The sequence below is a fragment of the Clarias gariepinus genome, chromosome 23, assembly GCF_024256425.1.
Source record: "Clarias gariepinus isolate MV-2021 ecotype Netherlands chromosome 23, CGAR_prim_01v2, whole genome shotgun sequence".
Lineage (NCBI taxonomy): Eukaryota > Metazoa > Chordata > Actinopteri > Siluriformes > Clariidae > Clarias > Clarias gariepinus.
The window spans coordinates 24762984-24784509 of NC_071122.1; the positions used below are offsets into that span (position 1 = coordinate 24762984).

A 21526-nucleotide genomic window follows, 5' to 3' on the forward strand; every position below is an offset into this window, starting at 1 on the left:
CTAACACACAACTACATACACTACAAAACCCCAACATCATTAGATGTTACAAAATCATAATAATAATAATAATAATAATAATAATAATAATAATACAGGTGCTTTTTATAGTGACAAATATATGATGGATGCAACATTTATAATACATGCTTTCTTGTGGAACAGACCCTGATGGTTTTAGGAGCTATTAATGCTATGTGGTCTTGCATTGTAAGAGAGTACATGCCACATAATAAACAGGAAAACAGCTGTGTATGACACTTTTCATGGTCCCCTCTTAAAGTAAAGACAGAAGGAGGGTGTGTGTTTTTTTTCGGTCACAGATTGAGCATTGAGACATATGCGGCTGCTCTATATGGGGTTTTAATGATGATACGAGGTGAATAAAGTCAACACACAAAAACACAGTGAAGTAAAATGAGGTCAAAGACAGAACTGGAGAGGAAAGTGAGGTCAAAACCAGAATCAGAAAATACAAGACAGTCTTGGTAACTGTACTTACTGTACTGTAAGTAAATGTACTGACTGTTACTTTTCACTGAAACAAAGAACAGAGTCTGTTTAAATACAAGTGATGACAAGGTGTGTGTGCATTCACTGACGAAAGTGACTGACGTTTTCTGGGTTTTGTAGTCCTTGTCGGCCATGTTTGTAGGCCATCGTGCTTCCTGCTAGTTGGAGTCCATACAGTAGATGATTCTCTAACACAGTGCCGCAGATGGAGGGAGTCCTGAGCATACAGTTTAGCCCAAGGAAGGTACATACGTCATGAAGTAATAAGCAGTTGTTTATGTATACTGTAGTTTACTGTTTACTAAAAAAATAAAAAGTATTTGATTGCTGGAGCTTTTTATTGTTTAGTATCATGAACCTGAGTGTCTTGTAATTGCTTATATCAGATTAGTGTAAATATTTGCCTTGATGCAATTCCCGGGGTAAAGTAGTGGACTTTCATCCTGTGTATTCATCAACACCACCTATTTCCTTTCTCGAAATCTCTCTCCACACTAGCATAACGTAAAAAGTGCAGGCTGGGTGGAGCTAAAATTTGCGGTGAGCAGGGTTAATGACCGAAGAGTCTCAGAGGTTTGTTTAAAAGCTGATGAAAAATAAATTTCTCAGACCTGAGTGCTGTATGGGACACCATGGAGCGAACCACATTGGTACTAACGATCCTTGGACATTTACTTCTCTGTGTCACTTCGGCCCCAGTCAAGCAGGTACAGCGAAGAGGTTTTCATGAATCCTCTGCCTTTATATTTCATTATTTTTATTGTTATTATTTATCTATAATCTTAAATCATTGATAAAGGATAGAAAGTTACATAAAATAAAAGCTTGGTAAACATTTGTTGAAGTTAACAATGAATTACATTGTTTTACCTTATATTCTCAATGAATTGTACTTTTGAGCCTCTTCTGGCATCTCACAATTTCAGTTATCCATGAATAGAGAAATGTTTTTTATGTTTCCTCATGTTTTGGCCAATAATAGAAACTCTCTAAACTATAAAATAAAATATAAAAATGTACCAAACTACTTTATATAATAGATATATATATACTGTATGTTGTTAGGGAAATTGATTGGAATGTAGAAACAGTTGAGCAACTCTGGGCCGAAGGTCTGCTGATATGTTTGAGTTGTTGTGTTTGTGTTGCAGACGTTACTGGAACAGACAGTGTGTTTGCCTCAACAAAGCCAAAATATCATAACAATCCCGGTGTCATTATAAAATGCACCACTGATTGGACATGAACATGTTCAATAAAAGATAATTTATGCTTGAAAATCACATTTGCTATTGCTGTTCTTGAGATACCAGATGCTTGTTATGTCCAGAAGGTTTTTCATTCAGTTTATCCAAGCTGGACATGTTATAGGAAATGGATGTAGGAAATTCATTTAGGAAAAAGGCTTGATTGTACGGTTTTCCCTCAACACAGCAACAAGATGTCGACATCTACAGTTTTCACATCAACTCCACAGTAAACAGCCGCTACGCCATCACAGTCATCACAAGCCGTGTGGCGAACCGGCTCAATGAGTCCAAAGAAATTCATTTCCAGGTCAAGATACCCAAGAATGCTTTCATCAGCAAATTCAGGATGTAAGTCAAACACAAAGGTGTAATTTCAACAAATTACCCAAAACATACAGAATAAATCAAGACAAGAATACTCTCAGAGAATAGTCTTCTTAAAAAAAAAACTACTTTAAAAAAAATAAATAAATTTGGACCTCCATCTGCCTTTAGTATGATACATATTAAAATACAAAAACAAAACAAAACAACAACAACAAGAACAAAAAAAAAAAAAAAAAAAAAACAATGAGTGAAATACAATATGAACCATGTAGAAAAAAAAGGCAGAGGTAAAGTAAAGCTGGTTGTATAAGTGTGCACACCCCTTTCTAACAGAACATGTAAATAAACAATTCATGCATGTTTAATTATGTTTAATGTAATGAACATACACCTCTCATCAATGAAGTGATTCTGATTAACGGCAGATAAAGATTAGATGTTTATGTTTTTATGCATAGGTACAAGTTAATAATATGCACCGCCTATTTACGGATGCTGTGTTATTTTGTTCTGAGGCTGGGAAAACAAGAGAGAGAGAGAGAGAGAGAGAGAGAGAGAGAACTTACCAGGAGAGGATTAGCGTAAAGAATGCGTAAAGACCTAATAAACTGCTCATGGGCACATTGGCTCAGTTTGATCCATTAATAAGCAGTATTCAAGGCAGGGCATTGCTTTTGTGCAGTATTTATTTTTAAACGTCTCATGAAAGGTGCTCAAACTGCAGGAAATTCTGAATGAAGAACCACTGCTTATAAATACCAACCATGAACCAGAACTGAGTAAACTCTATAAAACCAGAGAAACTGTGCTGGTGATACATGGCATGGTCATACACTGCAGGACACAAAGCATGGAGCATTATTCAGGAAAACTGTTTTAAAAAGTTGTGATAAAATGCCAACAGCTACAGTTAACTAAAACAACCAATGCAGTGAGGAAAGTCTTTGCAGAATAAATAAACAACCAGCCTGAAGCAAATAACAGAAAGCAGATAAACTACAATAAAAACTTTAAGCTCTAGTGGTTATGGAGGGAACTTTACACTCAGATTTTGTTAGCGGACAGGTCACAGTGATGGTAATGATGTGAATTTTCTATGCAGGCATCTATAATTGTGGTTTAACTTGTGTAGAATAAAATGTAACCCACAAACAAAAATATGTCCAAAAACCTCCTCATCAGGACCATAGAGGGAAAGACGTATGATGGAGTTGTGAAGCAGAAAGAAGCGGCACAACAACAGTACAGTCAAGCAGTATCTCGAGGAGAAAGTGCTGGGATTGTCAGGTATCACAGGAATAGAAATAAGAAAGAATGTTCACACACCTGTATTATTCCAATAATTAAAAAATTAAAGATTATATTTTAATTAATTGAGCATCATAATAAATATCATACACATTAATGATGCTTGTTATGACTTCAGCTCAGTAGGACGGACTCTGGAGGACTTTAAAACCTCAGTGACGGTGGCAGCTTTCAGTAAGGTGACCTTTGAACTCACCTATGAAGAGCTGCTAAAGAGACGGCTGGGCAAATACCAGTTACAAATCAACGCCCAACCAATGCAGATTGTAGCAGATTTCAAGGTGATGTAGGACATAAAGGACAAACATCATCTCTGTCTTGGTCCAAATGATTTTAAGGGTGTACTGCTAATTTAACAAGTAATAGATTCAATGTCTAGGAAATTTTCCCATCGTAACAATGTTTAACAATGTTACCTCACTAGATATGACTTACACTGAGTTAATCAAACACATAAAAAAAACTCTTTCAATTTATCAAAAACTTATATTCAAGTTGTCCCCACTAGATCGATGTCTACATTAATGAGCATCCGGGTATTTCCTTCCTGGAGATTAAAGGAGGGCTGAAAACTCAGGAGCTGTCCAGTGCTGTAACCAGTACTCTGGCTTCATCTACCAAAGAGGTGAGAAATGTTAAAGTTATGTTACTGTTAGATTCATTATACTGCATTATTATTATAAACTAAATCACAAAGGTAACACAAAAATGACTCATTAATTGCACACACTCATTTGCATGTGCAGGCATGGGTGAACTTTTACCCCACTCGTGAGCAGCAGACAAAGTGTGAAGGTTGTGGAGAAAATGGACTAAACGGAGACCTGATCATAGAGTACGATGTGAAGAGACCAAAACAAAATGGAGAACTACAGGTTATTTATAGAAAATTTAAATCATAATGAAAAATTAATGTGCCATTTGCTTCCGTATAAGTAAATCAAAACCATATATTTCCTTCCCACTATTCCTGGTTTGTTAACTGAAGCTACAAGCAATTTTTTATACTTAAACAAAACCTTCACTGACATTTTTCAGGCATCAAACGGATATTTCGTCCACTACTTTGCACCCACAGATATTCAGAAAATCCCCAAAAATGTGGTTTTTATCATCGACCGAAGTGGCTCTATGCGTGGCAGGAAAATGGCTCAGGTAAAGATGATCAGATGTGTTATTGAGTCTCTCTGTGAGTTTACATTGTGGGATACAGTGGTGGCCGGTCAATAAGGGGCGCAGGGGCGCCGCCCCCTTAAAGTAAGGCAGAGAAGAATACTACTTTAACATAATAATTATTTATTTTATTAATGAAATAAAATCATTTAGTTGCAATATTCAGCTGTACTTCTTAATATAATTTATTTACAATAAAAAAAAATCTAAACTGGATTATGTTAATTTGTGTTCGTGTACACCGGACAAATGAGTGTCTATGTAGGCACATAAATTGTTGAAAAGCATGTGATTTGAGGCTGAGCTCGAATTATCCTTGGGGCGGAGCTCTGTGCGCCCTGAACCCTCCCACTTTTGTTCTTAGCGAATTAATATTGTTTTTAAATGTTTGTGCTCATGTGATTGGTCCATTCTGAACGAGTCTTATTAACGTCAGCAGATTGTTAGTTAATGTATTGAATAGTGTTTGACGTCGAAGCAGCTAAATATGAGGGAAAATTCTGTAATTTCTTTGCTAAAATACCCCTTTGCAAGGTTATCAGATGAAGAAGTCAAAAAACGTAAAGAGCTTGGACCAGATCGACCTGATCTTCTAATCAAGCAGCAGTCGAGTGATCCCGGCCGAGCTCACACTCGGGGCTTTTCCAAAACTTCTTATGGCTATTTACAGGCGATTATTAAAAGTTTAACGTTTGTGCCCCCCAAATGTTATGTCTGTGAGCATGTACGTGTTTACATGCAGACAGCACACACACACACACACACACACACACACACAAACAGCAGGAATTTTTTTTTTTTCATTTTAGACTCGTACAGCAATGCTGAAGATTTTGGGAGATCTTGATCAGGAGGATTACTTCGGCCTGATAATCTTTGACTCTAGTGTAGATGTCTGGAAAGCTGAACTTCTCCAGGCCACGGAGAATAATCTGAATAAAGCAAAGGATTTTGTGAAGGACATCCAGGCTAGAGGAGGTACAGTCACTTATAATCAATACAGTCAATAATCAACACAGTCTCATATGGCTTCAGCTTATACTACTTTATTACATTAGTAATTTGAACTTCTTTAATTTGTAAACATTTGTTGTATTTAATTTTGAATGTATTATTATTGTGTTTAATTTGGCTTACATACTCACTAGCCCATTTTACAAGCATATCGTTATAAGTACAGATTTATGAAACAAGGAAAAAGCAGGACACGAGCACAGACTCTTTAATTCAACATAAAACACAGATGTAAACCAAACAAATGAAGAAGTGAACAGAACAGAGTAGAGTGGGACAGGACTGCACATAAACTATTAACACAATGGCTGCAAAACAGAAGGGTAGATGAGTTAAGATAGAAAGGGCTTCAATAAACACCCTGAATATTTGTGATGCATAAAATATGCGCATAAAATTTGATATTATGTGCATAAAATTTCAATAATTAATTTAATAAATCTTTATACTGTAATTAATTTATTCCTTAATGGCTCAGACTAAAAAAATCTGTTTACACGTGTGCAATTTAATGGGTTTCAAATACTACAAATATAAAGGTTTTGCTTCAACTACAACAAACTGTACACGAAGAATCATGGACTATAATCCAGTCTCTTCTGCAGAAACTGCTGTCCATTAATATCCATTTCTTTACTGTATTTAACATGTCCTTGTACTCATGTAAAGCCACAGACATCAACGCTGCAGTGCTGAAGGGGGTGGATATGATCAAGAGATACCCACGAGCAGGCTCCGCCTCCATCCTTATCCTGCTCACCGATGGAGACCCCACTGCAGGTATTAAATACAATTTAATCACATTCAAATTTTATTTGTCTTATACGATACACGACCATACACACTATGATATGCAGTTAAATGCTTATACAGTATGACTGTTCATGACGTCCAGTCACGTAGGTAGTGCGGCATTGGAGCTCAGCATCTCGTTCCCGCCTCTTCGGGGAACAGGGTTACAGCAAAGTAACCCGAGACATTCCCTTTCAAAGGCTACACTCGATGCTGCGTGAAAACGCTATGGGAACGAGAATACCAACGCTGCCGCACTGCAAGTGTCTGGACCCCAAGGTTGTGTAGCGTGTGCGCACAAGGCTGAGGGGGTCTCAGAACTATTTCTGGAAGGCTGACTCGAGGACCCGTGAGCCCGGAGTAGCATAAACATCCAGGCTATCAAATCTTATAAATGTGTGCGGAGAGGTCCAACCTGCCACGTCACACACTTGCTGCAGGAGAATACCTCTTGCTAGCGCAATAGATGAGGCGATCCCCCTGGTTAAATAAGCCCTAATTCCTAGAGGCGAAGTGAGCCCACCTGCCTCATAGAAGAGGGCAACAGCATCTTTCACCCAGTGTGACAGGGTCTGTGTAGTGGCGGCCGCCCCCCGGTTGCGGTCCCCATAGCATATAAAAAGCTGCTCTGACTTACGCCCCTGGCTGGTGCGGTGGACGTAAATCTGAGGAGCACGTACTGGACACAGTAAGTGAAGTCTCTCCTGCTCCGGAGCTGTAAAAGGCGGAGGACAGAAAGCTTCAAGAACAACAGGGTGCATGGTTGAGAATGGAACTTTCGGAAGATATTTCCGGTGAGGATGCAAAATGGCCCTGACTAGCCCAGGGGCAAAGTCTAGGCAGAATGGGGAGACTGACAAGGCGTGCAGATCTCCAATCCTCTTCAGAGAGGTAATGGCCATAAGAAAAAACATCTTAAGGGTCAGAAACCTGACAGGCGCTGACCCTAGTGGTTCGAAAGGGGTCTCAATTAGACCTTCGAGCACGATAGATATAACTTTAAGCAGCTCCTCATACTCTCTATCTTCCTTAGAGGAGCGTTCTGAGGTAGCTACTTCCATTTCCACAGAAGCAAGAGAACGAGTCTCTTCTACACACTCACGAGAAGCACCGGAGTGCGCTTGTGAAGTGGAGAGAGAGAGACTTCCCGATCGGAAGAGAGGGCGAGAGAAAGGAGAGGAGATTTCGTCTCGCGCGCCTCGGCCAGATCGGCTTGTGATCCCCAGGAGTGCAGCGCTGCTCGTGGTTCTCTAAAGAACGCGAGTCACGCGCGAAGCACTTTCATGGGAAGAAGATCACAGTATTCCCAGTCTCCATGAAGCCCTTGAAAAGTGTGCTTTTCACCCAAACACTTAAAGCAAAAAGTTTGGAAATCGCCCTCCGAAAGGAAAAATTTTGCAAAGGGGGGGGGGGGGGGACATCTCACTTTAAATTCCGCCATTATATCGGTGAGTTAAACACTTTTCTTTGCTTTTTAATTTGCTTTTTAATTTGCTTGTTACACACGCGCACAATGCGGTCTGAAGACAAAAGATCTAAGGAATGTTTCCTGTTCACTTCTATTTATAACCTGCAGGTGCGTCTCATCAGATGACGTCACCTGACCGAGGTTATATAAGCCAAAATTTGGCGTGTTTGAAACACACATGCTTCACAACCGGCAACACGAAAAGATGTTCCCGTAGAGTTTTCACGCAGCATCAAGTGTAGCCTTTAAAAGGAAACTATTACTGTTAGAAAATAAAGGCAGAAGACCACATCTGCTGCTCATGTACAGTAAGGGGCAGGCAGAGTAATGGGCTCAAATAAAATCCTATATACAGACTGATTGATAAAGGACAGACAGTCATGCAAACTCACAATCTCCAGATGATCTTTAGAACACTTGGGGTTCTGGCACCTGGGAGCCACCATAAACTTTATGAGGGACAGTATAAGGGATCCTGTCACGTAGAAATAATTTATTTACAACATAACTGTCTCTTACAGTAGAATGTCCATGTTTTATTTTTCCCTTTTTTTTATTTTTTTTTAATTTTGTTGTAAACATCAAAGAAAATACCCCCAAACATACAGTTTCTTGTAATACCACCCACTGTTTTTCTAATGCTTTGCAATAAAGTTTTAATATCCTCAAAGGTAATAATCTGACTTTATATATATTTTATACTTAGAATGTTTTGATCAAAATTAATCTACAACATTGGAGACATGTAAATAAAATATTTACAACATTTGTACACATTTAAATAAGATATAATATGTAATGACATGGGTCTTGCAAGGGGCAGATCCGGGACGAAATGTCTTTGACTTTGCAGTGGATGTTTGGAAAGCCGAACTTGTCCAGGCCACAGAGAATAATCTCAGCTATTTCCTGAGAAAACATGGCATCTTCTTTTACTGCTATGCAGATGATGGTCAGATTTATCTCCCAAAACAGAAGGAAGCCCCTGTTAACATGTTTAGATGACATAAATACATGGTTAGCCCAAAACTTTTTACATTTTAATGATAAAAAGACAGAGGTTTTGATATTTGGTCCTGTTGCCAGAGGTACAGTTCCACCTCTGGATTTAGGAGGCTTGGAGCAGTATGTTAAACCCACCCCTTTAAAAAGGCATAGCACCGCATTTCTGAATGAGCTGCATGATTTAACATCTCTTATATGGGTCTACAACAAATGGTTATGGATGGCATAATGGCACATGCTGCGTGATCATTAGGTAGCACCAGGTAGAGAGCACTTGACTCCGGTATTAGAGCCAAGACTAAGACAAAGGCAAAGATTAAAGATCAAGTCTACATAAGAAGCCTGTGTCTGAGAGAGAGAGAGAGAGCGAGAGAGAGAGAGAGCAAGAGAGAGAGAGTAGCATGCAATGCGATAAGCATGTGCTCTTAGATAAAAGTGAAAAGACACAAAAAATGAAGAGATGAGCCCATTACAGGGATAACTAATCCTATATCTTTGTTTGATCACTGGCATTTATTTCACTTTCACACTTCATTATGCCTTTAATATGCCGTGAGAACTAGATAAAAAAAAAAAAAGTAAAATCTGATAAGTGTGTCATAACACAAGCATTGTCATAGGAATGATCAACAAAATAAATATTCACATCACAAATACCTTGATTATTACACATCATACATATCATATTCTTACTAAACAAAAATATACTTTGTTAACATAAAATATTCATATATTTAACTGAAACAAAATGAATTATAATTAAAAAAAACAGCATGCCTGATTATAATAGCAGTTACAATTGGAATTATAAGGTTTTGGTTAGGGTTCTAACTAACAATCGACACACTTTTAACTTTCAATGAACTTTTAATTTGAAATTATAATGCATACTGTGCAGGACAAAAATGTCTTTAAGTAGCACAACATGTATTAATATGTTTATTTACTCCATAAGTACCTTAGTAAGGATTGTCCCCCACAGGTGAAACAAACACAGGGAGAATTCAGGAAAATGTCAAACAGGCCATTGATGGTAAATTTCCACTTTACTGCCTGGGGTTTGGATTTGATGTTAATTTTGATTTCCTGGAAAAAATGGCGCTGGAAAATGATGGAGTTGCTCGCAGGATCTATGAGGACTCAGATGCTGACCTCCAGCTGCAGGTAAGATACAGCATAGGGGTCATTTTCAGCATTTTCAGTTAATTCCATTAACATATTAGGCAGAGCTTCAACTCTATTTCATGCTTTCATGCTTAGGGCTTCTATGAGGAGGTGGCCACGCCGCTCTTAACTGATGTTCAAATAAACTACAACGGAGCATCAAATCTCACCCAGACCAGTTTCAGGCAGTATTATAACGGCTCCGAGATTGTGGTGGCGGGACAAATCACAGACAACAGCCTGGAGACTTTACAAACTGAGGTCATCGCAATCTCAGTAAGAACCCCAGTGCTCCTACAGTTCTGTTCTTCAGTTACAGTTTCCTGTACATCTGTTACTTATTTGTCAATGTGAATTAAACCTGCTAGAAAAAAAATAAAATAAAAATAAAACAGAAAAAAAAATGCTACAGTAGGTAGAAAAACTGCTACAGCCTGATTCTAAGTAACCCAAGTGGACTGGTGAGACCGATGGTCTTCACACTAACACTTTACTTATTTAACCAGAGTATTTATTTTGCTGGCTATATTTCTCTGTCTCTTTCTTCAATTTTTCATGTCTTTTATTGATTGCAGATAGGCTTAAAAGTTACTTACCAGGACTCCGTGTCGACAAAAGACGTCATTGATGTTTTACCACAACATGAAAACTTCATCCAGAGGCTGTGGGCTTATCTTACAGTCAAACAGCTCCTGGAGAAAGAGTGAGTGATTACCTTGTTTAATGCTTTACATAAATAACTTTCTAATTTTAAACCATGTTTTAAGTTTTGCATTCATGTGTTTCAGAGTGACACTTAAAGGAGATGAGAAAGAAGCTGCCAAGAAAAAAGCTCTGGATCTCTCTCTCAAATATGAATTTGTGACTCCACTCACCTCCATGGTCGTCACTAAGCCACAAGAAAATGAGACACAGGTCGCCCACAAACCCAAAGAAGGGGAAGAGCCACGCACACACTATCGCCGTGTGTTGGCACAGCTGCCTCCAATGAGTAAGTGTACAGGATACGGTAGACGAGGGAATTTCAATTACGTTTTAGCATGATAGTGGAAATAACAGTGAGTATCAAAAATTCAACATAAACATGCCAATCTAACGTAACATAGCAATGTTTTACTATGACTTCTCATTATTTATTTTTGTCCAACTTGTATATTTTACTTGAGTGGAAATTCTAGCCCCAATTTAATTATGTTGATACAGGAATCTTGTGTATATAATGAATAATGTGGCTCCCAGTGGCACAAAATAAAGGCACTGGTTCCATCTGTAGCCCGAAGTCTTAGAAACTTTGTGCCATCCATCTCAAAATGAAAGTGATAAATATGCAGAGGTGGGTAGTAATGAGTTACATTTACTCGGTTACATTTACCTAAATAACTTTTAGAAAAAAAATTACTTCTATGAGTAGTTTTACTGCACCATAGTTTTTACTTTTACTTGAGTAGATTTGTAAAAAAAAGAAACCCTACTCTTACTCCGCGACATTCAGCTCCACTCAACTCGTTACTTTCTAACCATTTATTGTGAACGTGCAGCCGGTAGATCCACCGCATGACTGTTTTACAAATCAGACGCGGCAATAATAATCACATGACTCCGTTCGATCAATTAGCCGCAATAACAACAACCACATGTTATTGTGGCTGATTGGTCAGGTGACATATTAGAAAAAAAAACTTCAGCCTCGACTTGAGTAATGCGGTTTGCGAGTGTTCCGCAAGACGAACAAAGATTTTAAATAAATTTTGAAACGAACAAGTCTTGGTTTATGAGCACCGAGTATCATGTAGCACGCATGCTCTTCTTGTTTTGATGCAGAGCGTCATGTGATCACAACTGGGTAATCGTCTCCCTTGCTCGGTTTTAGTGCGCGGCTCTCATTGGTATAATCAACATCCATGCACGCGTGTACTGTGACCATGTGTGTGTGTGTAAAACATATTTTATTTTGGGTTTGTAAGCATGTCTGTACAGCGCGTGTACTGTTTATTATAACATATGTGTGTGCGTGTTTTTTTCTCTCTCTCCCTGCTGTTGTGTGCGCGCGCGTAATTTTACATTGTGCCCCTTCACACACACACTCCCGTCTTTACAACCCCCCCCCCCCACCCCTTCTCCTCTCATCTTGAGACACACACACACACACACACACACTCTGCTCTTCACAGAAACACTGCTCTGTCGCGATTCTTTTCAAAGGTAAAGAAATCCTTGTGGTGGAAATCCTGAAAATACTATAAAGACAAGTAATTCTGACACTTGGTAAGAGCAAAGTAACAAAGGTTTAATTATAACTTCTGCAGAACAGTTGCAGTATAGAGAAAGGTGATCTCTTTGTTCCAGCTGTCCCATTTTATACACAAACCTCCCTGATAACATAATCTACGCCTGTACATAAAGTTCCCACATTTAAACTAATGACTTTCTTTATCTGACCCAGACCAAATGTTTTCACCTTATAATTTGTTCAGTGGCAACTATAATCAGATTGTTTCTGCTCTATTCTCGGCCTTATCTTCCTCTGTTTCATCAGACAGGTTTAAAGCTTCTATAGTCTACGAGACACAATTACTACAAAAATCAGAATTAATACATGATTAAAATGTGATTTTTCTATTACAGGTCTACACCCACATCTATATAGTTTAGGAGGGGATCCAGGTCTACCAGGTCCACCAGGTCTACCAGGTTACCCAGGTCCACCAGGTCTACCAGGTTACCCAGGTCTACCAGTTAAAAAAACACAGCTGCAACCGCAAGGCATGTTCCATTTTGCTGGTATATGTAAACATGCCGTCTTAAATGAACAAACTATTTTTTACTCATTTATATTTCCTTCTGTAGAAACATACTAACTTGTTTTCATGCTTGTTTTACAGTAAACCGTGTTTCTTCAGGTAGGTTGATTATGTTGTACACACTAAAGCAGTAATATTAAAGAAAAACATACATATAACATAATGTGTATGTTAATTATCTGCACTAATCTTTGTTTATTTCTTGCTTGTCTTAAAGTCCTCAGATCTTCTGGCAGTAAGTTAACCTCATTTTACATTTTGTTTTATACATTATCATCATTATCACCAATAACACCATTAGTGTGGTGATGTACAGCACCTTTACTCTAGAAAAAAAAGGAATTTCCGAAAACACATTTTCAACCCTGGATTTTTTTTTTTTTATAACAATTTTCTTCTCACCTATATTACTTTTTTTTTTATATAATATATATATTGCAACTAACTGAGAATAATACTTCTCCAATATTTGGTGTTGGTATTGTAAATTACAATCCATAATGTCTGTATATCATGTAGTTAACTATGCAGCTGCCTAATGTCTCTAACAAAGCTTCAAATTAAAATACTACACTTTTACTAAAGCTGTGAGAATTTCTGAATGAGTATATAATAACAGAAACCTGTCATATACTTGTCACGAGCTAGCTAGACTCACTGGCCTGGAGTTTTCCCCCTACACACTCCGCTCTCAATCATAGCACACCTGTATCTAATCATGTAATCATTCCTTAGCTTTATAAGCACGCCCAGGGCGTTACTCAGCGCCGCAGTGTCTCGCAAGCTACACAAGGAATCGTGGTGTACAATTATAACAAATAAATATGCACGTAAATAAATATGCATATAAATAAGTACAGTAGTGTATTCACAATATATATTAATATTGTGCAATTATATAAAAAAAATATAAAAATTAGGAAATAAATACGAATTTAGTGCACCTAATAAATGTAAATACAAGTATACATATATATACAATATACATATACACACACACACACATAAATATATATATTTAATTTTTTTTCACTCACCTAAAGGATTATTAGAAACACCGTATTAATACAGTGTTTGATCCCCTTTCGCCTTCAGAACTGCCTTAATTCTACGTGGCATTGATTCAACAAGGTGCTGAAAGCATTCTTTAGTAATGTTGGCCCATATTGATAGGATAGCATCTTGCAGTTGATGGAGATTTGTCGGATGCACATCCAGGTGACTGTGGGGGCCATTTTAGTACAGTGAACTCATTGTCATGTTTAAGAAACCAATTTGAAATAATTGGAGCTTTGTGACATGGTGCATTATCCTGTTGGAAGTAGCCATCAGAGGATGGGTACATGGTGGTCATAAAGGGATGGACATGGTCAGAAACAATGCTCAGGTAGCCCGTGGCATTTAAACAATGCCAATTGGCACTAAGGGACCTAAAGTGTGCCAAGAAAACATCCTCCACACTATTACACCACCACCACCAGCCTGCACAGTGGTAACAAGGCATGATGGATCCATGTTCTCATTCTGTTTACGCCAAATTCTGACTCTACCATTTGAACGTCTCAACAGAAATCGAGACTCATCAGACCAGGCAACATTTTTCCAGTCTTCAACTGTCTAATTTTGGTGAGCTCGTGCAAATTGTAGCCTCTTTTTCCTATTTGTAGTGGAGATGAGTGGTACCCGATGGGGTCGTCTGCTGTTGTAGCCCATCCGCCTCAAGGTTGTGCGTGGTGTGGCTTCACAAATGATTTGCTGCGTAACTCGGTTGTAACGAGTGGTTATTTCAGTCAAAGTTGCTCTTCTATCAGCTTGAATCAGGCAGCCCATTCTCCTCTGACCTCTAGCATCAACAAGGCATTTTCGCCCACAGGACTGCAGCATACTGAATGTTTTTCCCTTTTCACACCATTCTTTGTAAACCCTAGAAATAGTTGTGCGTGAAAATCCCAGTAACTGAGCAGATTGTGAAATACTCAGACCGGCTCGTCTGGCACCAACAACCATGCCACGCTCAAAATCGCTTAAATCACCTTTCTTTCCCATTCTGACATTCAGTTTGAAGTTCGAGAGTTTGTCTTGACCAGGACCACACCCCTAAATGCATTGAAGCAACTGCCATGTGATTGGTTGATTAGATAATTGCATTAATGAGAAATTGAGCAGGTGTTCCTAATAATCCTTTAGGTGAGTGTATATATACATATATTTACATACACACATCACACATACACACATGTTTATGAGAGTGTGTCTACGGTCCTGAGTGTGCGGTAGAAGGTCCTGAGAATGCGGGGGCTCATGCCAAATCTCTTCAGTCTCCTGAGAAAGAAGAGTCGCTGCTGAGCTTGCTTCACTGTTTTGTCAGTATGAACTGACCATGTGAGATCCTCTGCTATTTGGACACCCAGAAAACGGAAGTGCTCACTCTCTCCACAGCAGCGTCCTTGATGGTGATGGGGGAATGTGCACCTCTACACCTCCGGAAGTCCACTATCAGCTCTTTGGTCTTTCCGACGTTGAGGAAGAGACGGTTCTCCTGACACCAATGTATCAGGGCACTGACCTTTTCCCTGTATGCCGTCTCATCACCATTGGTGATAAGACCCACCACTGTTGTGTCGTTCACAAACTTCACAACGATGTTGGAGCTGCTAGTTGCCGTGCAGCCGTATGTGTAGAGTGAGTGCACTACAGAGCTCAGTTTAGTTCAACACCTGTTCAATTTCTCACCCCCCTGTGGAGCACCAGTGCAGGCACTCACGCCACTCGCCAGCCTCTTACGCCCCAGCAAAGGTAAATCAAAAGACTCAGGCATCCTCTCTCAGTTTGCACAGCGAAACAGAGCCGGGAAAATGAACAGCTGGAGCAATCTCCGAGGATACTCTCGCGCACGCTACTTTCGGGTTCACGGAGGATCTCCCGACGTCATCGCCGTGTCCCCTCATTGCGTCATAGGGCATTTCCCTACTACCTCCAGGATCGTTCGCACACGCCCACACACACACTGGTGCATAAAATAAGGGCTATTCTTAGGAATCTGTTTCTGCTATTGGGTCGTTTCTTTTTCCACGCCCGCCCTTGACAATACTTTTAAAACTAAATTGAATTATCAAAATACAGCTAATTTACACATTTATATTTACAACAGAGCATCCACATGAAGAATCCAGGCCAACAGTCGTCAAGATCCTTTCACTAGTTCTACCCGCTCGTCCTGCAGGTACTGTGCAAGCTTTCAAAAAATCTGCATTTACAGGTATTACATCTTACTTAGACTTCTTCAGTATGCAGGAGATCATTATCCTTTTCTTACTGTTTCTCACAGTGAGGTTCCTAATTTCTATCCTGCCAAAGCCGATCTGTTATGACGCACCTGCAGGGCACAAACTACTCCTTCTTAAAGACCCCTCATCAGGTGGGTGATTAGATAAGAGCTTCTACCTTCACCAATCACAAACTGCAAGTTCTATTCCATTTGTCAACATTCTTTTTTGTCTTAAACCCTATTTTTTTGTTATTTAAACAAACCCATCAGTGTCTCCTTTAATATGGAGACAGTGATGAAATTTATGGAAGTTGTTCACTGTTGAAGAAGCCAGATGATGTATTGAATGTTTATTCTGTTTCAGTGTAAAGCCGATAAAGCAAAGTGATCAAAGAAGCTAATAAAGAAAGAAATAAAGAAAGAAATGTAATAATAATAATAATAATAATACATTATTATGAAAATCAGATTAAGTACTTAGCAACGGTCTGGAATAACATATGTATGTAATCAGAGACACAATTCTGGTGTGTTTAGCTGGTTTGTTGAGGCAGATGATGGACAGGGAAATAAAAAAATTGTTGCTAAACTAAACTTGTGCAGTGTGTTAGTCTAGTAAAAAATTAGAAAAAAGTTAATTTAAATTTGTAATAAGTTAAGTACAGCAACATAAAAAAAACATCTTTAAGTGTGGGGAAATACACAGCTAAAACAAGATTATCTCCAGCACATTTTTTACTGTACAGAGGTACCTCGGCATATGAATTTAGAGTCCTTAAGGTGAAATTTAATTTTGTAAACGCATTTTCCCATAGGAAATAATGAAAATGCAGATAATTTGTTCCTGCCAACAAATATAATAATACTTTTCCATATAAAAACAATCAAGACATTTAAAAAAGACATTTAAATAAGGTAAAATATGACATAAATAGACATTAAAACTATTAAAACTAATTAGAACCCCTTTTTTGATTGACAGCATGTCTTAAGTATACATCAGCGCTACAGAGATTCGAGTTCAGTCCCAAGCGGATTTGCAGGTGAAGTGCTATGACGAACTGCTGCACTCTCTATTGTTCGCTGGTGATATAAACCATTTTTGTTTGTACAAATCATTCTTTAAATAATAAAAAAAATATAGTATAGTGTTATGATGAAGGCCTAATATGAGCTTCCCCTGTTTCAAAGCTAGCAGTCGCCACTGACATGTAGCTGTGTAACTCAAGAAAATTCTAAAAACGTGTAACTCAAGGAAATTCTATCCGGACTTCCCAGTTTTTCACAAAAGTTTGCATTTTATTAGATAATCTTGCCGACAGTCTAACACTTGTATGTAAACTCTTGTAATACACAACTTAAATGTGTTCACCTCGTAACTGCATCATTAGCATCCTCAGTCTCTTTTCTCCCGCTATTCTTCCGTCTCGAGCTCCCGGTTTAAACAATAAATAAATAAATAGTAAAAGCCTGTTTAATATAATACAATTTCTAGAAAATTATTTCTCCAAAAATAACAGCTTTATAAAAGAAACAAAAATACAAACACACACCTTGTACTTTTTTAAACATTTAATAGTTTTAACTTTTTAAACCATGAACTTGGCATTTTTTTAAAGCACAATAGACAATATCTGTTTTTACATGAACTTGTAAATCACTATGTTACCATGTAAATCACCTATTTATTAATTACTTACTTAATTAATTTATGCATTACTTATTTATTCTTTTATACATATTCATATCTGGTCTGCAATAACATAAGACCCCAGGCTGAAAAGGCATTTATATAATTTCCTCTTGTCTCACTCTCTCGTTACAGACTTCTCCATGAATGGCCACCTCTCAGACGAAGGCTTCCAGGTGATTGTTCTTCATTATAAAACAGAGAAGCTTCGCGTGAGCCATAATAACATTGTCTACAATAATGGAAAGAACAGAGTGAAGTTTGTATGGGGGCAGTTGGATCCCGGCAGGCATAAGTCACACAAGTAAGAAGAAAAATTTAACTGTGGAAACATCACACAAAGCAATGAAACATCATGGCGCTCTAGTGCTTCATGCTGTAACAAACACACCAGTGCTTGTGTAACAGGTCACTTATCATTAATGCTTGCTAGTGAGCTTGTTACTACTAACAATACTTGCTTTTGTCCTCCAGTGTTGCTTTGCCTCAATTTCAGTCCAATGTTGCAATGCAGCATGAACACAGCATATAAGCTAGCTTTCCTGAAACCAAAGCACAGCCTTCCTCTACGTATATAAACTATACACATTCACACTGTTCACTGCTGAAACACCACTCTCTCACACTCTGAGTTGTGGAATATGGCCGTCCAATCAGGGAAAGAAAACCACCATAGATGTGATGACCAGGGGCCTCATGTATCAACGCTGCGTACGCACAAAAACTTTGCTTACGCCAGTTTTCACGCTCACAATCGGATTTACTAACAGTGAAATTAATGTGAGAATGTGCGTTCTTCCACGCCAACTTTATGTCTGGCGTACGTGTATTTCTTGTGTGCGTTTGTTTTATTTCCGTCGGCGACTCCTACAGGCAATTATGTTAGATTCCACACTACAAAGTATCGCACCAACACATGTGAAAAAACATTGCTATTAATTTATAATTGATAAAATGGGTTAATTGACACAATATTTTTCTACCAATTATTTGATTTAGAACATATAAAAGCATTTGCAAATGTATACAGTCCTTAGTCAATGGCAATAGCAGTGTTGGCCTTATTAGAGGACATTGTCAATGGCCGAATCCGAAGGGACGCGTTTTTAGGGATCACAGTGATTTTCTGTCCCACGATGATGACTGGCTTATTAGCCGTTTCAGATTGACAAGAGCTATCCTCTTGGAGCTCTGTGCTGAGTTGGGTCCAAATTTGGAAAGAGAGACAGCGAGGAGCCACGCAATACTCGTTCCCTTACAGGTGCTAACAATGCTTGGTTTCCTGGCAACTGGTTCTTTCCAAAGGGAACTGGCAGACCGCTCGGGGTTAAGCCAGTCGTCTTTGAGCCGTGCAATGCCAGCTGTATGGGACGGGATCATCCGCATGTCTAGCAGGTAGCCTATATAAGGTTTCCATACCATGCAGTTGACCAGCCAAACATTAAAGGGCAATTTGCAGCAATCTCCGGTTTTCCTAATGTAATCAGAGCGATCGACTACACGCACACTGCTATAAAGGCGCCATCTGAAGACGAATTTGCATACGTTTATCGGAAACATTTCCATTCAATGAATGTGCTAATAATATGTGATGCTCAAATGCGCCTAACAAATATTGTGGCAAGGTGGCCTGGGACAACCCATGATTCATTCATCCTCACAAACAGCATGGTTGGGATGAGGCTCCAAGGTGGCAGGGTGCGCGATGGGTGGCTTCTTAGTGGGTGATGTATTTAAAGCTATTATTCCAGCTACGTTTTTTTTTATTTTATTTTATAGAGTGTAATTATTTAACTGCATATCAGGAGGCAGCGGTTATCCATTAAAGACGTGGCTGTTAAACCCCCTCAACAACCCACAAGACTGACCAAGAGCGCAGATACAATGATGCCCATTCTCGCACTCGATCAGTTGTAGAGCGGGCGATTGGGCAGCTGAAATGCCAGTGGTGCTGCCTTGATAAGAGTGGAGGGGTGCTGCTTTACCGCCCTAACAAAGTGTGCCGCATCGTGTTGGCCTGTGGTGATCTGCACAATGTCGCGCACAGACATGGCAAACCTCTTGGTGAGACAGTGGCACCGCCAGACGACCCAGACCCAGGACCAGCGTGTATACAACCCAACCAACAAGCCATTTAAGCCAACGTGTGGTTGCAGCAATATAAAAGGTTATCAGAGACAAAGTTTATTTTTTGACCTTTCCAACTCCTTTCCAATTCCTTTCCAACACTGAGAGACTGAGGAGGAGCTTCTTCTCGCAGGCAATACAGTCTCTCAACCAGATTAACACACAGGACTACTCATCTCCGTGTTTTTGCAACATTGCACAGAAATGGTCACTTATGACATTATTCATCTGTGCACACACCCCAATACACTGTAGACCGGACAACCATGGGCATAGCACATTTGCACATACATTGCAACATTTGCACACATATTCCACATTTGCACACACGATGCTCATTTGCACACTTCTGGACATTTTTCACTGCACATTCATTTCACTTTTTATTTGCATTTAAAATTTACTTTGTCTTGTACAGAAAAGTTTTATATTTCTTATTTCTTATATATTTTCAAAAAAAATGTATATTTTGGTCTAACTTCTTATAATGAAACTGATATATAAATGATATATTTATTTCTTGCTTTTTTTCTATTTCTCTCTTAATAATTGTCAATTGTTTTAAAAAAAAATTAAGGTCACCGGCGACCGTATAAGCATTTCACTACATATCGTACTGTGTATGACTGTGTATGTGACAAATAAAATTTGAATTTGAATTTGGTATTTCAACCTCAAATGTTTTAAAATCATATGCAATGGCACCCTCAACTAACTGATCGTTTTGTCATTCCACAGTGTGTCAATATTTCTAAGGAGCAACAAATTAAACGTCACCATGGGAAGTGTAAATGTTGTTTTCCTTCTTCATAAGAAATTTGGGGATGTGTTTCTGTGGCCTGTTATTCATCAACAACCAAAAAATGCTGACATCCAAGGCATTCTGGGTAAGAGACTACACAAAACAATCTGGCTTAAAATTTAGATTTTTAAATGATCCGTCAAAATTTCCATTTAAGACAGAAATTTTCACTAGAAAAATAAGAATTAGTTTTCCTAAACAACGTGCTCCATGTTTAAAGTATATTTTAACGGCCTTTCTGGCAAACAGGTTAATAACAAGAAGGAGTGGGAATGTAGACATAGAGGTGTCCCTATTGAACTTATACTTAGATTTTAAATAACCATATTTAAAATCATTACCAGTAAAGAATATTAAAAAAACAAGCATTACTGACAGTGACTTTTGAATTTTATATTTGATATTCAAGAAAAAACTGATCTTCAGTATGAAGAGGTATCAGACTCAAAGATCAAAATTAAGGATCTGGAGATTGAGGCAACCTGGTAAGTAAACAGAAGAAATCATCACAACAAGTCTATCATGTGAAATTTATCAGCTTTATGAATCCCTAATGCCTCTTAAATAGACATTTGTTTATTTTATTATATTATTGACAGGCCTTCTTTTTATCATGCATTACAGGAGCTCGGCCATCGACTACAGATTTCCTACAGCCCCTAGTGTGGAGTGCTGGCTTGTACCGGTACAGTCTGCCCTGCAGGGGGAGCTGTCTGACTTCACTGTCTCACAGCTGTAGAATTGCCTTTTTCCCCTAAACACTGACTTGTTGCTGTTCTGCTAGATATTAATGATTATCTAAGGAAAGAGCCGGCACTCAAAGT

The 21526-nt window shown here is 38.6% G+C and overlaps 1 protein-coding gene across 1 annotated transcript; it reads left to right on the top strand.

The window, feature by feature from the left end:
* Positions 1-1036: 1036 nt before the first annotated feature.
* Positions 1037-21514, top strand: LOC128510945 (inter-alpha-trypsin inhibitor heavy chain H3-like). Its single transcript, XM_053483486.1, has 18 exons — positions 1037-1220; positions 1948-2111; positions 3273-3377; positions 3517-3679; positions 3907-4023; positions 4145-4273; positions 4437-4553; positions 5381-5549; positions 6255-6365; positions 9833-10014; positions 10111-10290; positions 10590-10717; positions 10803-11005; positions 16144-16233; positions 17909-18077; positions 20639-20787; positions 21112-21187; positions 21327-21514. Exons 1-18 carry the CDS (start codon positions 1146-1148, stop codon positions 21439-21441), a joined length of 2442 nt encoding a protein of 813 aa, XP_053339461.1. The 5' UTR covers positions 1037-1145; the 3' UTR covers positions 21442-21514.
* Positions 21515-21526: the final 12 nt, after the last annotated feature.